At 36.0% G+C, this 21,234-nt stretch overlaps 1 protein-coding gene across 2 annotated transcripts in view; it reads left to right on the forward strand.

Annotated features, from left to right (window-relative positions):
• LOC110385685 (ras-like protein family member 10B) overlaps window positions 1–18,209 on the forward strand; it is a 58,210-nt gene extending 40,001 nt beyond the window's left edge. Inside the window, exons 1-3 of one of the 2 annotated variants that reach the window (XM_038016508.2) lie at window positions 3,865–4,486; window positions 8,893–9,041; window positions 14,965–18,209. In XM_038016508.2, coding sequence (XP_037872436.1) covers window positions 4,402–4,486; window positions 8,893–9,041; window positions 14,965–15,591 — 861 coding nt within the window. In that variant the 5' untranslated portion in view covers window positions 3,865–4,401 and the 3' untranslated portion in view covers window positions 15,592–18,209. Of the gene's footprint in view, window positions 1–3,864; window positions 4,487–8,892; window positions 9,042–14,964 lie in introns of those variants that run through there. The other variant, XM_021349838.3, reaches the window with a different exon arrangement.
• Window positions 18,210–21,234: the final 3,025 nt, after the last annotated feature.

Genomic DNA, 21,234 nt, shown 5'->3' on the forward strand with positions numbered 1-21,234 from the left:
ACACATTGTTGCTTCACGGCAAAAATAGGCAGGGTAGTGGTACCTACCCATGCGGACTCACAAGAGGTCCTACCACCAGTAATTACGCAAATTATATTTTTGCGGGTTTGATTTTTATTACACGATAATATTCCTTCACCGCGGAAGTCAGTCGTTAACTTTTGATAAGTAAGTAGGTATTTTATTAGAAAAATTGGTACCCCACCTACGGGATTCGAACACAGTTGCATCGAATGCACCAGACGTGTTATCCTTTAGGCCACGACGACAACTAATAATAGCATGTTTTATCCCCAACTTCGATGTTCCTGCGATCTCAGAAAGCGGGGCATATTCTTCAATCAAATCACTAGACAAAAAAAAAATTACATTTATTAATCTAATATTTTGAACGGCCATTTTAATCATGAAATCAGACCTAAACCGAATTCGCTGTTTAGGCGGCTATTAATGACAGGTAATTACGGTAATTGGTGTTTGATTTCTATCCGTAAACCCGACCTTCAAGCTTAAGGAGCTCGTGAAACTAATTATGTATAATTTGGATTCCATTATATATTTCTCGGAATACAACTTTTATTTTCGGTCAAATAATATTTCTGATTAGCACCGGTGCTATTGATTATTAACGTCACAGATTTATGGTGAGTTCAGTGATGACATTTATTGTTTCATAGTTTCGCTCTTTTATCCAAGAATGAATATTCATTACTGGTGGTAGGACTTGTGAGTTCGCGCGGGTAGGTACAACCACTCTGCCTATTTCTGCCGTGAAGCAGTAATGCGATTTGAAGGGCGAGGCAGCCGTTGTAACTATACTGAGACTTTAGAACTTATATCTCAAGGTGGCTGGCGCATTTACGTTGTGGATGTCTATGGGATCCAGTAAACACTTAACACCAGGTGGACTGTGAGCTCGTCCACCCAACCAAGCAATAAAGAAAAAACAATGAAAACGCGAGATACAAGTCTGCTAAAGTATCCTTCAGATAAAGCCTCATTAAAATCGGAATGTACCATCATAATTCTAAAGATCTTTTACTTACCTCGTGGGCGTTTACGCTCTACTTAAGAGATTCGATACTCTTAAAATACACATTAAATGTATTCGTGACATAGCTGAACGAGGTTAGGCGCTCAAAGGACCTTATTGGAAATTCAAAAGCCAATTTTAATACGTAAAAGCTTGTGTGGAAATGTTGAAAAGAAAAATGGGGCTTAGTTAAACGATTGTTATTACGGTCATCAAGGGTTCGCTAACATTGCTAATGGCATTGGCAGCGATTTTTTTTAGTTGTCTGGATTATGATTACGTTTAAACAGCCGATAATGAATCGAATGCGTTTATTAAGTAATAATAAAGTAAGTTACATATTTAGGGTTACTAAAATAATTAAAACAAATTAAAAAGAACTAGTGGTCCCCTGGTAGTCGAAATTCGACTATAACTAAGAGAAATTATAAGTTTTTACACTATTATGATTCTATTGTAAATACTATTTATTATATACTCGTACTTCTTTAATCACAGATTTCGTTAAAACTACACTTTAGACAAATATTAATAAAGAGAAAACAATATTTAATCTATTCTCAATTTGACAGACTTTAACTGACAGACTGCAAAGAAAAGTTTGACAATAAACAAATAGTATGCATGCGTGTTACGTCAAATACATGGTAGTGTGTGTAATGTTTTTTTTTTATTGATTTAATGTATTTTTATGGTATAATTTAAAAAAATATTAACATTCTTCACTCCTCCATATTCTCTATAAGTGTGGGAAATTTCATACTCCTCCGTCCGCGCTATTTTCGTAAAAAGGGATACAAAGTTTTTCATTCACGTATTAATATATAGATAAACGCTCAAATGAGTCGTCTATTATCAAAGGTGGCAATCTGTGCATTTGGACAAAAACATTTTATTGATATGTCAATACAGATTGATTTGAATATAATCGTCTTCTTCAAAGAATACGGTTCAAATCCTGCATTAAATAAAGGTTAATAGTTAACCTGTTATTTATCTAAGATGTCGTTCCGAAGAGTTTTGTGACTGCCAATGGAATACAAAGTCAATAATTCGTTTTTCTGATTTACCAATATTGTTCAAAAGTCAGATTGCCGGCTTTGATAATAGACGACTCAAATACTCGTAGCTAGATATACATATATTTAAATGAAACTTCAATAATAAAGCGAACGAAACAAGTGAAATATCACTAGTTTCTTCCGTTTCACAACGTAACATTCGGAAGTCATATTTCATCTCTATTGCTTCGAAAATCAAGTAATTTTTATGTTGTATATTTCTTTGTAATCTATGCAGGGAAAATAAAAATAAAAAATTCACAATTCTACATAAAAGTTAAAACGTCGAAGTCGGCGGAGGCATTCACGTATATAGTGATCTTTATGAAATCCGGTAACTGCTTACACAAAAGGTTGGCTGTGAACTTTTTTCCCATCTAAGCAATAAATAAAAGATGACTATGTTATGAAGGATGAGCGTAAATGATTACACGGCACGGAAGGTGGTCTAAACAAACAAACAAACCGCTACTGGTCTTTAAAAATCATATCAAACTTCATTAGGGAGGACAGTTTTACTGATATTAACGTCAATTGAATAATAATTTACTAGACATCCGTCTGCTATCTTCATCGTTTACTACCATAGATGAAAATGCAAGAAAATGCGTATGCGATTAAAAAGAATTTGAAAAGCAACTGCACTTTTGTAAAATTGAGTGACATTTTGAAGTGAAAACTTCTTTAGAATCGTTGTGATTTCAAACCGGATGCAACGGAAAAAACGACAGGTAAGAGACACAAATACAAAAATGTGTAGGATGAAGCCAGCAAAGAATGAGACAGAAATATACATACTATTTAATACAGCGCCATCTGTGAGATTTTTTAATACTAACGTGTGTATGAAAGCTCTTGTAGTGAATTTTAATTTAGGATTATACGTGAAATTAAAATATCAATTCACAGAGGGCGCTACCTTACAATTATTTACTAATGACAAAATTTTACATATACTTAAGACGTTTATGATAATTGTATTTTAATTTTGGAAGGTTTCACTTCTACCACGTGTGAATTGCACACATTTTGTTTTTTAATTTTCTCTATCTAATCGTTGTTAGCCTAAGGTGCTATTCCAATTACGCACAGTTGATGAGCTCACGAGACTCAACCTGAGAGAAGTTGTTAACACTAGCCCTTGCAAGAGCAGATCGAAATCACGACCCACTGAGAATAGGCATCGCCCGCTCGGTATGAGCATCCTTAGTTTTTTTTTTATTGCCCTTGTAGGCAGACGAGCATACGGCTCACCTGATGGTGAGTGGTTACCGTCGCGAATGGACTTCAGCAATGCCAGGGGCAGAGCCAAGCCGCTGCCTACCGTTGAGTACTCTCCACAAGCCTCGTTTGAAGAAGGACAAGTCATAGCGCTCAGGAAACACCGTGGAGGGGAGCTCATTCCAAAGCCGGATGGTACGTGGCAAAAAAGACCTCTGGAAACGCACTGTGGATGACCGCAGTGGCTCCAGCGCAGTGGCTCCAGGTAGTATGGATGAACTCTACACCGGTGGCGGGCGGTGCGATAGTAAAAACGAGATGATGTAATCATCTCAAATAATTCCTCAGAGCACTCCCCATGGAACATGCGGTACAAAATGCAGAGAGAAGCGAAGTATTGTATTAGGTATTGTATTATATTATATTCGGATGTGAGTCGCATCACTCCTTTTAGCTAACCCCTAACCTTTTAGCCTAACAGAAACCAAAAACAACATCTCATCGAATCAAAACAATGTATACCTTCGGATTACAAAAAAAAGAACAGAAAGTTGAGTAACATGCATCATCAAAGGAGCGAGTACTCTGAAAACAAACCGCACGACTTTACGATAAGAGTATCACTACCCTTAGCCACCCTTAACACGACCGAGCACACTCAAGATACGTCAGTTGCTCGCAGCCTCTCGATCGGGGTGGCTGTGTACACGTCAGCAACGGATTACCGCGAATATACGAAGAAAATAATTTATTTGTACGCGAAAAATTTTGATCACAAAATAAAGAAATGAGTGAATCTAAGTTATTTCAATAGTAAAATTTATTGCTAAAATTCGTCTTTTGAGAGCAAACTTTTTAAACGGGATTTGAGGACTGACTCACTCCGAAAATTGTATAATAAATTAGTGCCCTAAATAAGCGACATTTAGGGCGGCCAAACAAGGACTTTTATGATCTAATCCTTAAATCGCAACTTCAACGGGGCTAGTGTTTGTTAGGGAAAATTCGTTTAAGTGAAGATATGTGATAGGTGCAAAAGCTCAAAGTATAATGGCTGAATATCATAAAGTTCGTTGATAAATTGAAATGAACCGTTTCGATAAGCTTTCTATACACGATAAAGACGACGAAAATGACAGAGCAAACTGTACGAAGCCGAACAAAATATTGGGTGAGTATTTAATGTATTTGATAATGACAATGAGCTACCTACAATATTCGTATGCCCTCTTTTTTTTTTCCCTACCTAAGCTGATAGCCCTAGGGGCTATGTCAGCGTAACCCTAACTTTAGTAGGTGAGCTCACGGGGCTCAAACCTGGTGACGTTGCTAACACGAACCCTAGCAAGAGCCGTGCTTCGCAGAATCTACCACCGGATCGGAAACGCGACCCACTGAGAAGATCCGGCGAGAAACTCAGTGGGCTGTGTCTGAGAGTTAATTTACTCGTCGAGCCCTTCGTCGCAAGCGACGGGTTCGACGAGGACGGCTTGAAGTATCTAAAAGCACCGTTAGTGGATCGGGAGGATCCGAGATGACGTGTTTTGGGCGACGTCGACTGCTTTCCATTCTGTCCGCAGGATCGGGAATGACGTATGCCCTCCATAATCGGGCTTATAAAGAGCAAAATGCGAAAATTTCAACCGGCACGGCAATCTGAAAGTACCGAAGTTTAACAAAGTTTAACTTTGTACTGGTGGTAGGACCTCTTATGAGTCCGCGCGGGTGGGTACCACTACCCTGCCTATTTCTACCGTGAAGCAGTAATGCGTTTCGATTTGAAGGGTAGGGCAGCCGTTGTAACTATACTTGAGACCTTAGAACCTATATCTCAAGGTGGGTGGCGCATTTACGTTGTGGATGTCTATGGGCTCCAGTAACCACTTAACACCAGGTGGGCTGTGAGCTCGTCCACCCAACCAAGCAAAAAAAAAAAAAAACTTTTTTTTGAATTTTGACCGACACGGTGATGCAGTAATTAGCGCCTCTGACTACTGCGCAGAGGTTCGCGGGTTCGATTCCCACATAGAGCATATATCCGTGTGGTGAACAGTTTGTTTGCTATTTCTCCGGGTGTCTATCATCTATCTATATATGTATATGGATATTTAATCGTATATAATGTACCGATAACACAAGGAATACTAATTGTGGGGCCGGATGACCGTGCGCGATTTGTTCTTAGTTACTATTATACCTTATCATCCCTATTATAATTATTAGCTCAACGGAAACTAAACTGATCCCGCAGTCAACCGAATCGAAGTTTTGTGCAACACATTTCTTTGGTATGAAAAATAATAATTTACTAAATTAATTAATTAATTAAATAACTTTGTCATCTCGATCCATCCGATCTATATATAATGAGATACTACATTTTGTTCTTTTCGTGCTTAGATCTATATCGTTGTACCGTGTACTATGTAACAAGCAAAACAATCCTTCACACAAATTATTTAAAGCTTATTTTTCCACTTCACATTAAATTTTAACATTTGCTAAATAAAGGTTTTTCTACACATTTTTATACAAAACTATCAGGACTAAAATAAGTCTTTACACTGTGTTTCTGATGAAATTTTTATTCCGCTCCAACTACATTCAATAACGTTAAAGGGAAATAAGGAGAGAGCCAACTTTCAAAGCATTGCTTTATCACATTTTATTTCAGCGCTTCACAAAACATTCTTTGAATTCTTCATAACACAACTTTTATTGCTCAAATTAAAAATCTATTCGCGTTTACTTTGTGTTCTTTTATTTAATAAAAGAAAACGTATTCAAGGTATTTTGGTTTTACATATCGGAAAAATTTAATGAAAGATTTTGTCATTAGTTTAAATTGGGAAAATGAGTTTTTTTTTCAGGACTCACTCTACCTGATAAAATCTACTCACATTAACATTCAATTTCAATATATAAAAAAATGATTACAATATTGAAATTGTCTTTCTAGGTGTGAACATGACTTGTATAACGATATGTATTATGTTGGTTAGAGACAAAAAAACTGTATTATTGTAAAAATAATAATAATAAGATACAACACCTAACATATTAAAAAAATATATTTGCAAATGAACAAAAAATTAAACTAAAAAACTGAAGTAAACTAACGAAATTAAAACGAAACACTTAACGTAATCAAATTTAAATTAAGTTATATCTATTCGTAAGTACAATTGAGTGCGGATTTGCGGATCATGGATTTTTAAGTGAGGCATTGCAAATAAATATTATATCGATTGTGTTACGTATACTACGAATATTTATTAGTCAGGGAAGTAATGCGATAAAGTACTGGCCATAATTAATTTTAATTTTCGGTAGCTTGAAAGTTTTCTGAACCCATAAAAGGCTGCCCGATCGCGGTGTATTCAAATAAATACGTTCCTTTTATTTCCGGGGAATGTATTATGTTATATCTATACTAACATTATAAAGCTGGAGAGTTTGTTTGTTAGAACGCGCTAATCTCAGGAACTACTGCTTCGAATTAAACAATTTATTGAGGAAGGCTTTAAGCTATATTATAACATCACGGCAAGGCCAACAAGTGGAGCACCAATAAATAATGTTTCAAAATAAGGGTTTAACTAGCTCCTCAACATTCTATAATTCAAAAATATTATCAATTTCTACGTAAATGAAGTGGGGCGAGAATTTAGCATTATGCCAAAGTAACTATTCCACGCGGACGGAGTCGCGGGCAAAAGCTAGTATTGTATATTATAAGTTCATATAGGAACATAGTGTTCATTATGATATTACTATTACGTTTATATTATCATAGATAGAAACATTACGTCTATCGCTACGCTATCGTGCTCTTCACGCTGTGTCATAAAGTTAGTGGTAGCATTCACATGGTGATGTCCATGGGCTCTCGTAACTACTCAAAACATGTGAATAGTATGCTCATTACCTATCTATATCAAAACTCTTATATAAAAATATTGTACATTAAAATAACATATGACAAAAGTATATAATTAATGTTCAATTTAAATACCTACATTCATCTACCGCTTTTGTATCAAACTCCATTACTGAGTTCCTTTTGTGCCGAGAATCTAATGTCAGAAATTAAGTGGCTCAGATAACACTAATGGAATCTTTTCTCTTTTCTATTTTTTACGAAGCAGGAAAATTGAATTAATGAATGGTTTCTACAATAATTACATGTTATGTACCTACAAAGATCTCAGATTTCACTGATAAACCTAATTATAATTATCCATCCCAAAAATTTTGGCAGTGAAACGGAATTACGTTCGAAAATACGTAGCTTTAAATCTCTATATTTACTATGCGTTTAATATCTATGTAAGGAATAATAACATTATTGGGCAATTTTATGTAAGGCGATCCTTATTATATTATTAGGAAGTCTTGTCTTGTCTTGTTATGTCCAGGTTATTGTATATAATAGTTAAAAAAAATTAAAAGAGTTTAGGAAATTATGAAGAGAATTAATACATGCTAATTGACTAGATTAGGAACTTGCTGATGTTTTCAATAGTGAAATCTAAGTACAAGGATATTCCAGATTTTAAAAGAATGGTGTTAGACAAACACATGAAGACCAATGTCACATCTAGTCCTCTGGTTACAAGATCTCGTCTGTTCATTTTGAAAAAAGAAAATATAAACTCGGTATAGCTGAAGTGGACTGCCGGTTCACTCTGGGACATATTCAAACAAACTTGATCCTGCATCACTGCTGCGGGCTGAAACAATTCTGAACATCTGAACATAGAATGGAGTGTCGTATTCCGCCCTAAGGGCAACGACAACAGTATTACTCAAGACGAATAAACACACCTCGGTTTTACGCAGATACATCTTAACATTTATCCGAGAAATTCAATATGAGAAAAGTCATTTTGAGCAGGAATGTGTGGTCAGAATATTGAGGTTATTCATTACATTTGAGACTTCAATCCCACGCCTCAAAGTAGGCTCGGGCATTGGCGTGGTCTTGGTCTCCAATGATTTTTTAAAACTATGGGCTATGAGTTCATTAGCCACCTGAATAAAAGAAAATAGATTTTTCTTTTATTAGTTATTTATTCGTAAAATATCGCTCCCATAAGTTTCATATTGTGGGCTTTAAAAAAAAAAAAAAACCCGAAACATTGCACGCATCAACTCGCATTTATTCAGTCGAGTGTGTCATAGCAACCGCAAAGTCCCTTTCATAAAGATTCATTTTCAATAGAATGGGTACATACTAAAAATACTTCGTGCGTAAAAAAATACGCTTTTCAACATCATAGATATAAATAAAGTCGGATTTAATTTTTCAAATATCGACTTTACGTTTTTAAATTAAAGCAATTTACATGCAAGAAATATTCATTTTTCTATATGTAGGACATAGCCAAGATAGCAACTACGAGCTTCTATTTTATAAAGAAGGGTCTTGTAGGAAACTGCTGCTATAGACGCAGTAGCTTTAGGATGTCGGAGTCGCATATTTTCTGACGAATAGACGAGATAGTATTAAATCATTGGGGTACTCTGAACTGAATAATCTCCTGACTTTGTTCTTGATCCTGTTAACTATTTCAGAATTGGACTTGGATTACCTTGAGCGAGGCGGTGGAGGAACACTGACGACGGGCGGAGCTCCAAGCGTAGAGCCAAGCCCAGAAAGCCTTGACCTCGTCAAAGTTGTGCTACTCGGTGCTCCAGCAGTCGGAAAGACGAGTATTATCCAGGTATATACACTTTTAATAGTATTCTTAATATCCAGGAAAATACTGATCAAGGAACTTCCCAAAAAAAAAACATGTTGCTGAGGATCTTAGTATCAGCGTACGATTCAGAGTTAGAGAAATAGTGACAGAAACATCAGCTCGTCTTATATGCATAAGCAGTATTTAACAAGATCTGAATACATAATTTTACTGCTATTTCCATATTGAAAAATAGATTTAAAAGTCACAGTTCAGGTAATCTATTAACATAAATTTCGTATTTCAAGATCTACATAAACTTAAGTCATTGGTGGATGTTTTCACATGGACAAAAATATTTAATACCATTGTAAGTGCAGATTTCTTGAATTTTAAGATATAAATTCAAAAAAGTTGTGCAAGTTTTGATTACCTACTAGTGATTTAGAATGAGCGCGACGAAGCGCACAAGGCGATTAGGGGATACCCCATTGAATATGTAATAGCATTAACTGAATATATATCAGCGTATTGCAATCGCAAACCAGTGTTTATGGATGGCTGTATTGTAAGCCCTTCAAGTAGGTACCACCATTCAGTCTATTCCTGCCGAGAAGCAATAATGAATTCTGGTTTGAAATATCAGATATTCAAAACGTTACCAACCGATTCAGACCGTTATACAATACAGTTAAGACTTCTGCTTTATACTTAAAATTGAGTAGCGGAATTCAGGTTTAGATATGGATTCCAATTACCTCCTATTAACGAATGGTCGCTGATCTCGTTCAACTTTCAAAGGAGGGAAAAACTTTAAACGTGTTAATCTTATTGAAAAAATAAGGTTCTTATGTTTCCTGAATCATGCAGTAAGTTCACAAGTGTACGTGGTTACACACTATTACTACAAACATTTACATTCAAATAAAATTATAAGAACATATTCATAAAGAAACGCTATCGTGTCTAATGTATAAAAAAATAACAATAATAGCCAATATCATTAACAGTGATCACTTATTATTGTTAGACTACCAACCGTCAGAACTCGTGAACATATTTTGGCTAAACGATATTATCAGATTAACAAACCAAATTTTACTTACTAATCCAACAAACACGAAAATGCTAATTCAATATGAGTCTTCTCAACTACACTGGAATGTTCACACTACCCAATTTACATAATTCAAGCCACTACAGTGTCAAAGTTCGTCTCATGAATGTTAGGCATGCAATTATTCCGCCACTTGATATAATTCGAGCGTTCCTACAAATTGGCCTTCTCATATTGTCTCGTATTTACAATGCTATGTTTGAGGATAGGATCATGAAAATGGAAATTCAAAGAAAATTTATTCAATATTTATAGGTTAAATAATTCACAGGTCATCAGTTGGTGTTCCAAAACCTCAAAATAGAATAGTGTACATGGATGATTTTCTCAAAAACGCCATCTCTAGTCGACATAATATGTATGTATGTACATAAGTACCTATATAGCAGTTTGTGTTTGGGTAAAATGTTTCAGCGTATTCTTTAAGTCAGGGCACTATAACTAACGTTGGGCACGTAGGCCCATTACGAGTATTCTATGAACAGACTAATCAAATACAGTTTTAATTGGTGGGCTAGATTTATTGTCAGCATTCGATAATAAAAATTCCACAAAACATAACGGCAGTACAGATAAATATAGGTAACTATAATCCCATACTAAATGTTACTGCCATCCCCGTCCGAACGAGCTGGAATAGCTCCTTAACCAATTAGATGGGATATTAACAAAATACTATGCTAAAATGGGATCAACATTCACGTTTTTTTTTTATTGCTTAGATGGGTGAACGAGCTCACAGCCCACCTGGTATTAAGTGGTTACTGGAGCCCATAGACATATATAACGTAAATGCGCCACCCACCTTGAGATATAAGTTCTAAGGTCTCAAGTATAGTTACAACGGCTGCCCCACCCTTCGAACCGAAACGCATTACTGCTTCACGGCAGAAATAGGCAGGGTGGTGGTACCTACCCGTGCGGACTCACAAGAGGTCCTACCACCAGTAAAACGTAAAAAATTTAGTTTTCTTCTCGTGCCATTACATCGCTCACTAAAAGGCGCAGGTGGCGTAGCTCGCGCTAAACGGATTGGGGTTGCCGGTTAAATACATTTTGTACTTTGTATATGCTTAGTTACATAAATGTATGAGGATGGATATTTTCAGGTCTTTGTTTAGAATTGTAGAGCGTTAAGGTCGATGTTTAAATTGGATTCTACTCTTTTTTTTTTTGTTTCCGACAGTGTGATGTCAAACTGATAAGGTCATTCATGTCACATTAATAAGAGACATGTTAAGCTATCTAATTAAGCTATTTAAGCAAGCTTTGTATGAAATTACTCAAAACAAACAATCGTTGATTTAATCAAAATAACGTTTAAGATAAGATAAGATAAGATAAGATTAAAAGCACTTTTAACACAATAAAAACAACACTGAGAATTTCAATCGCATGCGACTCTTAGAGTGATAAAATGTTCTTCTTCGAAATTAGAACTACTTAAACCAGACTAGACGTACCCCGCGGTTCTACCTACTTTAAATTTGTAATTCTAAAAGAATAAAAAATGTTGCAATTACACGGGCTTTAACAGTTAGTGCGTCCCCCTCTGGTTCATAAGCCAATCGATTTGTAGGTCCACAGGTACATAACAAACAAACCAACCAACTCACTTTCACATTTATAATATTAGTCCGGATTAATGTTGAAGTATAGATCACATAGATAAATAAATTAGATAGACTTCGGTTCTAAGGAATGGGGTACCCGTATTACGTACAATATTACCGAGACTTTTACCTTATGTAGCAATTTGAGCGACAACAATTACTTCGGCATTTCTATTAGTCCGGTAATCAGACGTACTTTTAGAAGGGCTAGTAGCAAAGAAATGTTGGTAATTTTAAGCAAGATTCAGGTTTTTGTTGAATTCCTTATCTTATACCTTTAAACTAGCAATTCTTGTATTTACATATATATAATCTGAATCTCGGAAACGGCTCCAACGATTTTCATAAAATTTTGTGTATAAGGGATTTCGGGGGCGATAAATCGATCTAGCTACGATTTATTTTCAGAAAATGTTGTTTTATTCGTGTTTCCAATAATCAACTTTTCCCGGCATCTATTGGCGAAAAATAATACTATTTTTCTTAATCGAAGGTAACTAATCGCTTTAAAGACACAACAAGATGGCGTTATAAAAAAAATCGGTCATCATCTAGTTTAAGCTACCTCACCAGTAAACGTTTAAGAGATTTAAGCAACAAAAACACGTCAATCAGTTATTCAGATTCTATTGTAAATCAATTTTCATTACCTCGACACGGCGCGGCGCGTTCGAGCGAATGCAAAATCTCTGACTACGACGTTAAATTCGTTAACACACAACAACGAGTAGTCTTTGTGTCTGCCTAAAATATTCATGGAATATTTGATGAAGGTAACACACGTTCGTGTTTAGTACGTTTACAAATAAGATACAGAATTGAATCGTTGCCAAACAATGTTATGTAACCGCAATCGTAAATTACGTCGCAAGTTTGTGGGGCACCCTTATTTCGTGTTATCTCTTAATTAATGAAGGCACGTGGTCGTTAGAATAACGCTGTAATGTACTACTAAAAGAAAACATTTCGAAACAAGAACACGAACTTTGGAAAGATAATTAAAAGGATTTAGAGTTATACTGTTTTTATTTTAAGATTTTTTTCAATCAAATCGTTAAAAAAACTTTATACGCATGAATACAAACGACGAGGATAGTATCTATATATTAATACGTGAAGCAAAAACTTTGTATCCCTTTTAACGAAAATTGCGCGGACGGAGGAGTATGAAATTTTCCACACTTATAGAGAATATAGAGAAGAAGTGCACAATGCTAATATTTTTTTTAAATAATGCTTAAAAGATACATTATATCAATAAAGAAAACGCTACACACACTACATACCATGTATTTGACGCACACACGCATGCATACTATTTATTGTCAAACTTTTGTTCTTGACGTCTGTGGTCAAATTGAAATTAAATATTGTGTGTCTTTGTTAATATTTTTTTATAGTGTAGTCTTGGCGAAATTTGTGATTATAGAAGTATAAAATACAATCATAATAGGGTACAAACTTACAATTCCAATTAATTATAGTCGAATTTCGACTACTGCGGGACCTCTAGTTCCAATTAATTCTATCAATCCAAAATCTCTAAACAGAAGTTTCAAGCGACTTACTTTTTACACAGATTTCTGTCTGCGCAATTAATAGCAGATACGGCCGCTTCATAATGGCAAGTAACACTTCGTCCAACCGTAACCTTATTTATCTCCTGTTCTTAATTCATATCATGATCAAAGATAAGCCGTGTTTTGAACTCACATGAACTGATACTCCAACACCTATTTCAGTCTTTGCTTTTATGTTGGGCTGCTAATGGCTGCTAACAAATTAACATTGGCTGTTAGTAAAAATGATAGTTATATTGTAGTACTAGGTGACCCGGCGAACTTTGTTCCGCCTTAAAGCCAATAAATGAGCAGACTTTTGATTTTATCAAGGTCAATTTTTTATTTGTCCCGGCATGGCTTTCTTAATGATTACCTATCTCGGCACAATAAGCTAATAGAAACTCGAAACAAATACATCAACCGGTCAACTTCAAAATTATCTTATAATTAATCATAGACTACATTACGTTTAGCTGTCAGTTTCGTTCTGTTATTCCATATTAGTTTCATTTTGTTATACCACGTTTCATGTCACGTCCCACGGGAACGTGTTAAAAAGTGTCCTATGTCCGTCTCCTGGCTCTAAGCTACCTCCCCACCAATTTCCAGTCAAATCAGTTTAGCCGTTCTTGAGTTATAAATAGTGTAACTAACACGACTTTCTTTTATATATATATATATAGATTGAAGATAATTTAGAAGCTAAAAAAACCATCGAAGCGTGTTAAAGCAAGCTGAACTAGAAAGTAAATTAATATTTTTTTATCCTTGTAGTCCTTGTCAAGATATTGGGCCAAAGTAATATCTTTTTTGTATTATACTCGGTCCTTGATACGTGTGCAAATTTTCAAATTAATTAGACATTTTGAAAATCGTGAAAATGGCGTTGAAAAATTCCGTTAAATAGACTGAGGTAGGTCAAGCTAATAAAAGACTGTTCAAAAAGTAAAAGAAAGGTTCTGCTGGGGGCTGGGTGTACAATTATGTACCTCCAAATGGTAGATGCTGCCATGCTACATATTTCTACCACACAATAATCACATTTTCCGGTCTGTAGGACGTACTACTAAGCTCGCTAGCTAGCTAATAAGTCAACTAAGTTTTTGTAATTACGTATATTTTAGCTGTACGTATTATGTTTTTGTATCAAGATCTGTAAACGAATTTTCGGACCATCTGATTTCATGTGGCTATCGAAGTAGGTAGAGTTGTGATATGTTCACGTGCAAACTTACAATATTTTTTAATGGTGGTAGGACCTCTTGAGAGTCCGCGCGGGTAGATACTACCACCCTGCTTATTTCTGCCGTGAAGCAGTAATGCGTTTCGGTTCGAAGGGTGGGGTAGCCGTTGTAACTATACTGAGACCTTATAACTTATATCTCGAGGTGGGTGGCGCATTTACGTTGTAGATGTCTATGGGCTCCAGTAACCACTTAACACCAGGTGGGCTGTCAGCTCGTCCACCCATCTAAACAATAAAAAAAAAGTTGTCTTAATACCAATAAATATCTTTTGGCGCCCTTAGTAGGACGCTAATTTACACAGACAATGCTGTTGTCTATTCTCCATGTGTCTCTGCCTCTGTTGCCTTTTACACTACTGCGGACAACAAATGTAGCGGTGCTATTAAATAAAATAACATTTTTCACAATGTATTTTTTTTTTCGCAGCAATTTGTCTGGAGCGACTTCTCGGAAGAATACATACCTACCGATCGAAAGCACACCTTCTATCCATCGGTGATCATCAACGAGCACTTATATGAAGTTAAGATAACCGACGTTCCGGTGATCCCGTACTTTCCGATCAATTCGTACTACGAATGGGCTCACTACAGATTTTACGGACTACGGAACGCCACAGCCTACATTCTCGTGTTCGATCTGTCTAATGTCGAAACATTTCAGTACATACGAACGCTACGAGATCAAATGGTCGAGAGTCGCGACATGCGAAATGTTCCCGTGCTCGTTGTCGGCAATAAACAGGATTTGCTTTGCAGCACTACACCGTCGGCGGCGAGCGGTTTGCAACAGCTGGCAATAGCGGAAAGCGCTTGCGGCGATTCAAGGGAGAAGCGACGTAATATTGTGAATTTAGTGAGGAAACATTGGAAGTGTGGTTACGTTGAGTGCTCGGCGAAATACAATTGGAGAGTGATAGCGGTGTTCAAGGAGTTAATGGAAATGATTGATGCCCTAGAGTGGAGCGGCGGTGGTAGGAACGCGGAACCGCCTCCTGATTCATCCGCTGGTGGCGGGGCTGGTTCGCACGACACTAGATGTGTGGTTGCTTAGCATTCGTAAACTTTATTAACTGTTATAATCAGGAAAGGAGAGGAAGTTCGTGAAATTAAAATTAATAATTACAAATATAAGTTTCGTGAATTAGTGAGAGAAAGGGCATTATGGCGTGAAATAAATTTGTACTTTAAGCTGTTGTTTGTAGAAGTTTGTTTTAAGTGCACATTTATTGTAAATAATGAAAGGATGTAATATAAGAATACCGATGTTAACAGAGCTGTTAATTGTAAAAGTCGCAAGCAATAAGATTCAACTGAAGTTTTCCAGAATATTTTAAGAAACATAATATTATTTTAAGATAATAATTTCTCGCTTATAAATTTTCATTAAAATTAGCATGGCGACATTTTTTTCTGCCAAACGAACATTAAAAATGTCATTGCTCAGATTAAAAGTCATCGTTTCTATTTGAGTAACTTACTCAATTTTATCTTAAAATTTCTTGCATTACACTATAGTATAAATTAAAAGTTTTCTCATTTTTAATTAAATTATTTTTCGGTTAGTAACTTTTACCACAAAAAAATAATTTCCTACGACTATACAACTTGCCTTTTATGATATTTGCACTTAAGTCGTTAAACATATATAATTGGAGTAGTAATGGTCTATTAGTATGTTGTCCCATCTGCTTCAAGGGTCTTCAAGGATTTCTCAGGGTATTCTGAACCTATTAAAAAGAACAACATGCTATTTATTATGTTGCTATGTTGATTATGGAAAGGGTGATGCTAATATTGAGATTTATAGCTGTTTCCCCAAACAATAATGCCTACCTATGACTTTATATAATCACCATCATCATTCTTTCCTATTACCCTCTGCTGTGGTGTAGGGCTCTAATCAAAATTTTCCATTTACATCGGTCTTGGGCAGTCTGTTCTAGCTCCTTCCACGTCATGCCCAAGACCCCTAGCTCCTGCTCCACCGAGCGACGCCAAGTTGTTCTGGGGCGGCCTCTCTTCCTTTTGCCAGACACTTTCCAGGTCAGTGCTCTCTTTGACAGGTGGGTATCGGACTTTCTCAAAATGTGACCAATCCAATTCCACTTCCGCGTAAGGATCTCCTTCTCCATTGGTGTCTGCTTAGTAATCCTCCACAGCTCTTTGTTAGTGATCTTCTCAGGCCATATGACTTTATATAAGTTAATAAAGAATACAAACTAACTTTATACCCTACCATGGTTAGAGTTTTAAATATTATTGCTTTTATTTCAGTCAGCTAACACGATTTTATTTATATCACTATTTATATTAATATCACTATTTTATTAAGTTAATTCATATAGACCATTTTTTTTCCTATAGAAATAACATATTATTCTGCTAACTGTAAAGCCCATTGATGGATCATTATAAATAGACCATATAATGGTCTAACAATGGCTATGGCATTAGTATCGTTATATTTGGACTATGTAGTATAACTTTTCTGCTCAAGTGACTCAAGTTCAATTTCGCATGTTCTGCAACCATTTACTCTAACTGATCATTTCACTTTTCCTTTAAATTTCAAAACTCTGACTTTGCCTAGTTTAGACAAAGATAATCAATAATAAGCGAATAGGGTTGAGCCATTTTAGTAAATATTTTACATCACAAACTATGTGCTTAATATATTCACGTCTCACAATAATATCTCCGCAGAAAATATTAACCTCAATAACCGTATGTGTTAATTGTTTAATGTTATGATCCAATTGTTTTTATATTTCTCTTGATTAGGAATTTCAAATAAAAATATCTATAGATAGACCCTAGTACATAGCTATTACTCTGAGTTGTGCTTTAGAACGAGTGCTTCCTTAAGCGTTGTTTTTTGTAACATTTACAGATGTAAAAGATCTTGTTAGATTTATTGCTGAGTAGTTTTTCTACTAGGTTTTTCTTCGTAAAACTCATGCCAAATCTCTATGCAGCATGGTAAGAGAAGATGATGCGCCGATGCCACATCACTTGGGATAAGGGCAAGAAGAAGAAGAAGAAGTGTGTTTTTCGTGAGATGTACTGGTCGTAAACCGAAGCCTTAAAGTTGTTTTGAAAAACTTGTGCAAAATGTTCAATATTTCCTTTAGATTAAAATTCATCGATAGGCCGAATATTAAATTTCGATCTTTGCTCCATTCAGACAAAAAGACAGTTAATATTAAAAACGCATGTTTCGATACTAGTAAGGTGAAAATAATTATTTAGAAAAAAGTACCTTCATAATATACATTCGTACGGTTTTGCTTATTGTAGATATTAGTATATATCTGTGCATTTACACTTCATTAATTCACAATTTCATCCACAAAATATCAACTCAAGAGTAACTCAGTATAGACCCAAGATATAACTGTGTTTCTTTTTATTTATAGACGAATTGAATTATTCAGGACTTAGCCATCGATTCGCTATATCGATAATGATTTTTTTCGGAGTAATTCAGAATTTCGCTCAATATATTTATTACTATTGCATTGTGAATATTAACTTAAAGAATTTGTTCATCTAATAATTGTGGCCAAATGTATGCACAGTTTGTTAATAAAAAACTATTTATGTTTTACCCTTTATTGAATTTGTTTTACAAATGTTGAACGGTGGAATAAAATGTTGTGACAATTTTTATGTTTTTGTTTTATTCTAATAGTAGCTTCAAGGTGGCTAATTTACGATTTTACTTAATGCTGTAGATCAGTGCTTCCCAACCTATTTTCGTTCTTGTATCCCATAAAAAACTTTTCATTTATGAGTTCCCTTCCGTGATAATTCCAAACGTACTGAGAATGTGTCTCATTTCTCTAAAGACCTATCGATCGGTCGGTTTCTATTATTTAAATTTAGTTATAAGGTTCATTTTAAATTACATATTGTAGATATAATAATAATTATGTGAGTTAAACGTTTTCACTTCTCAGTATTTCTGTCACTTCCTATTTTATATTCACGTCCCCCAATAGGACTCCGCGTACTGCAGGTTGGGAATCGCCGCTATAAATGAATGAGGGTTAGAGAATAATGATGTCCGGTCAAAAGGTACGAGACTGCAACCCCAATCTCCTCATTTCCTCGTCGCACTAGATGAATAGATGCGCTCATATACCGCAACATTGTATAAGGGTGTTTTCCTTTCAAACCAGAATGCACGACTGCTTTGTGGCAAAAATAGCAGGACGGTGGTGCTAATGCTATTTAACATTATAGCTATTATTCTAAATGAATCGAAGGGCACAAATGGGGAAATTACGTAATGGCGGGTCCATGTCCCGACAATGTCCCCCTGATGCTGATGCAGATGTAATGATGTCAATCCTGTGCATTTATGGCATTAGCAAAAAGCGTTAACGTTAATAAATCGTGTTTTGGCTGGCCACCTTGGATACTGCTGCGTGAACGTCGTGATACGATTTGAAACGTGTAATTGAAATTCAAGCTTCAATAATACAAAACTGTAACAGAAAGGCAAAACGACTTCAACAAAATAAATGTGTAAAAAAGTAGTCTAATTATTGAAAAATGAAGAAAATACCATATTAGTCGGACGAAAAACATAAGGATTCTTGGTGTCATAACATGTTTTTTTATGTCCAACTTGAAAGCTATCACGTCATATTGTGTCCCGTCCCGTAAATGTCGATCTTAACATCAAATAAATTGTTAAATTTATGAGTTACGCTAATGTTTCAGTACTGAGATGAGTATTTGGCTCAGATGAGTATGAGGCCTCTGTCTTGATATAGCCAATGCTATTCTCATCGAAGGCAGCACCCACTGTTTCATTGATAATTAGTTATATCTCAAGGTGGTTTTTTTTTATTTATTTTTTTATTGCTTAGACGTAAATGCGCCACCCATTTCCGAGGTGGGTGGCGCATTTACGTTGTAGATGTCTATGGGCTCCAGTAACCACTTAACACCAGGTGGGCTGTGAGCTCGTCCACCAATCTAAGCAATAAAAAAACAAAAAAAAACACGATTCCTTTGTATTTTATCCGATCGCTACCAAAATTACAGAATTACACCTTTTATTTTTTTATTGCCCTTGTAGGCAGACGAGCATACGGCCCACCTGATGGTGAGTGGTTACCGTCGCCTATTAACGTCAGCAATGCCAGGGGCAGAGCCAAGCCACTGCCTACTAAACCTACTATGACAATCCAAAAACTTTTTAAGCATTTCATCGAAATCGGTCAGACAGTTTCTGAGTGATTAGGATAACATATAACTAAGCAGAGACTTTATATGTGTAGGTTAAAAGTCCTCCAATTATATACCCACTATCATGTAAAAGCTATGTAATACAAAAAACGACAATTACAAAGAAGTTCAAAGCATTTCAAGAGAAACTGAAACAAAGGAAAATCGGTCACCGTAGACTTAAACACAACAAAGCAGGAATTTTCAAACAAAGCTCTACGAAACAAAGCTTCGGGAATTAGATAGGAAAGGAAAGGGAACTACGAGTATAAGCTGCTCCCTCAGTATTGCACGTTATACATTTTATTTCATTGCACTAGATGAATGATCTCTCGGCCCGCCAAGTTATTAAGAGGTTGCCGAGGATTGTAGACATCATAACGTACCTAAATGCCAACCTACAATAAGAAATGAGGTCTAAATCTCAATTTTATTGTAACATACTACAATACTAGAACGCTTGACTGCTTTTTTACTGCTTAGATGAGTTGACGATTTCAGGACTCACCTTTTTTTTTTTCGGGCCGGGGCCCGAACCTCCTACAGGGTCACTGCGCCTAGGGGGCGCGCGGGGTATGTGGGACTTGACGATCTGCAAGGTGTTAGGAGCAGACCGCGGGTCTAAGGAATTTTAGGGCCCACCCACTAAACGACTCCCCTGCACTCTTCGCCCAAGCGTCCGATCCCCTCCGAGGTCAGAACCCGGATGAGGTAAGGGGTTACCGCGGTCAACACTGCAACCAGACAGCGCAGTTTCAGGAGTCACCTGGTACTAAGTGATTACTCACCTTGAGACATGAGTTCTAAATCTCAGTTTTATAATACAACCTTGATAGCCAACCAAAGTGGGCTGTTTTATTGCTCATCGCCACCAAAAATTCCGCAATGCATAATCAGTAATTATCATCGACGGCAAATACTAATTATCTTCGCACAGAAAAATAACAGTGATAAAAAAGTGCCTACAAGGAAGAAATAATAATAACGTCATAATGTATTACGTAGCGGGAGACACGAGAACATGGAAACACCCTCGCGGTGGTGCCGGGAACTCGTTAAGGGCGTATTAAACATGTCTGCGGTAAAGAAAATCTATTGTTATTTCGGGGCAAGTTTCAGCAATCTTCGTTATTAAGATAACGCACGCATGCCGATCTTTTTTATTAAATATTGGAATGGTATAAGTAATTTAGTATTACTTAATCTTGTTTACTTAGTATTAGAACTCGCATTAGACGATGTACATGTGTATATACAGATCCTACAAACAGCATTTGGTTTCCTGTGTGATTGTTTGCGTGACTCATATGCGGACAGCGATTCCATTACATATGAAGCTTTTACTGGAAATAGCATCTAAATACAATTACGCCAACGAATAATCCAATCATCAAAATCTTTTGAACCTTTTTTTTTCATAATTGAGTTCAATTCTCTTACCGCGAGTTCTCCTTAA

Source organism: Bombyx mori, chromosome 16 (assembly GCF_030269925.1).
Source record: "Bombyx mori chromosome 16, ASM3026992v2".
Classification (NCBI taxonomy): domain Eukaryota; kingdom Metazoa; phylum Arthropoda; class Insecta; order Lepidoptera; family Bombycidae; genus Bombyx; species Bombyx mori.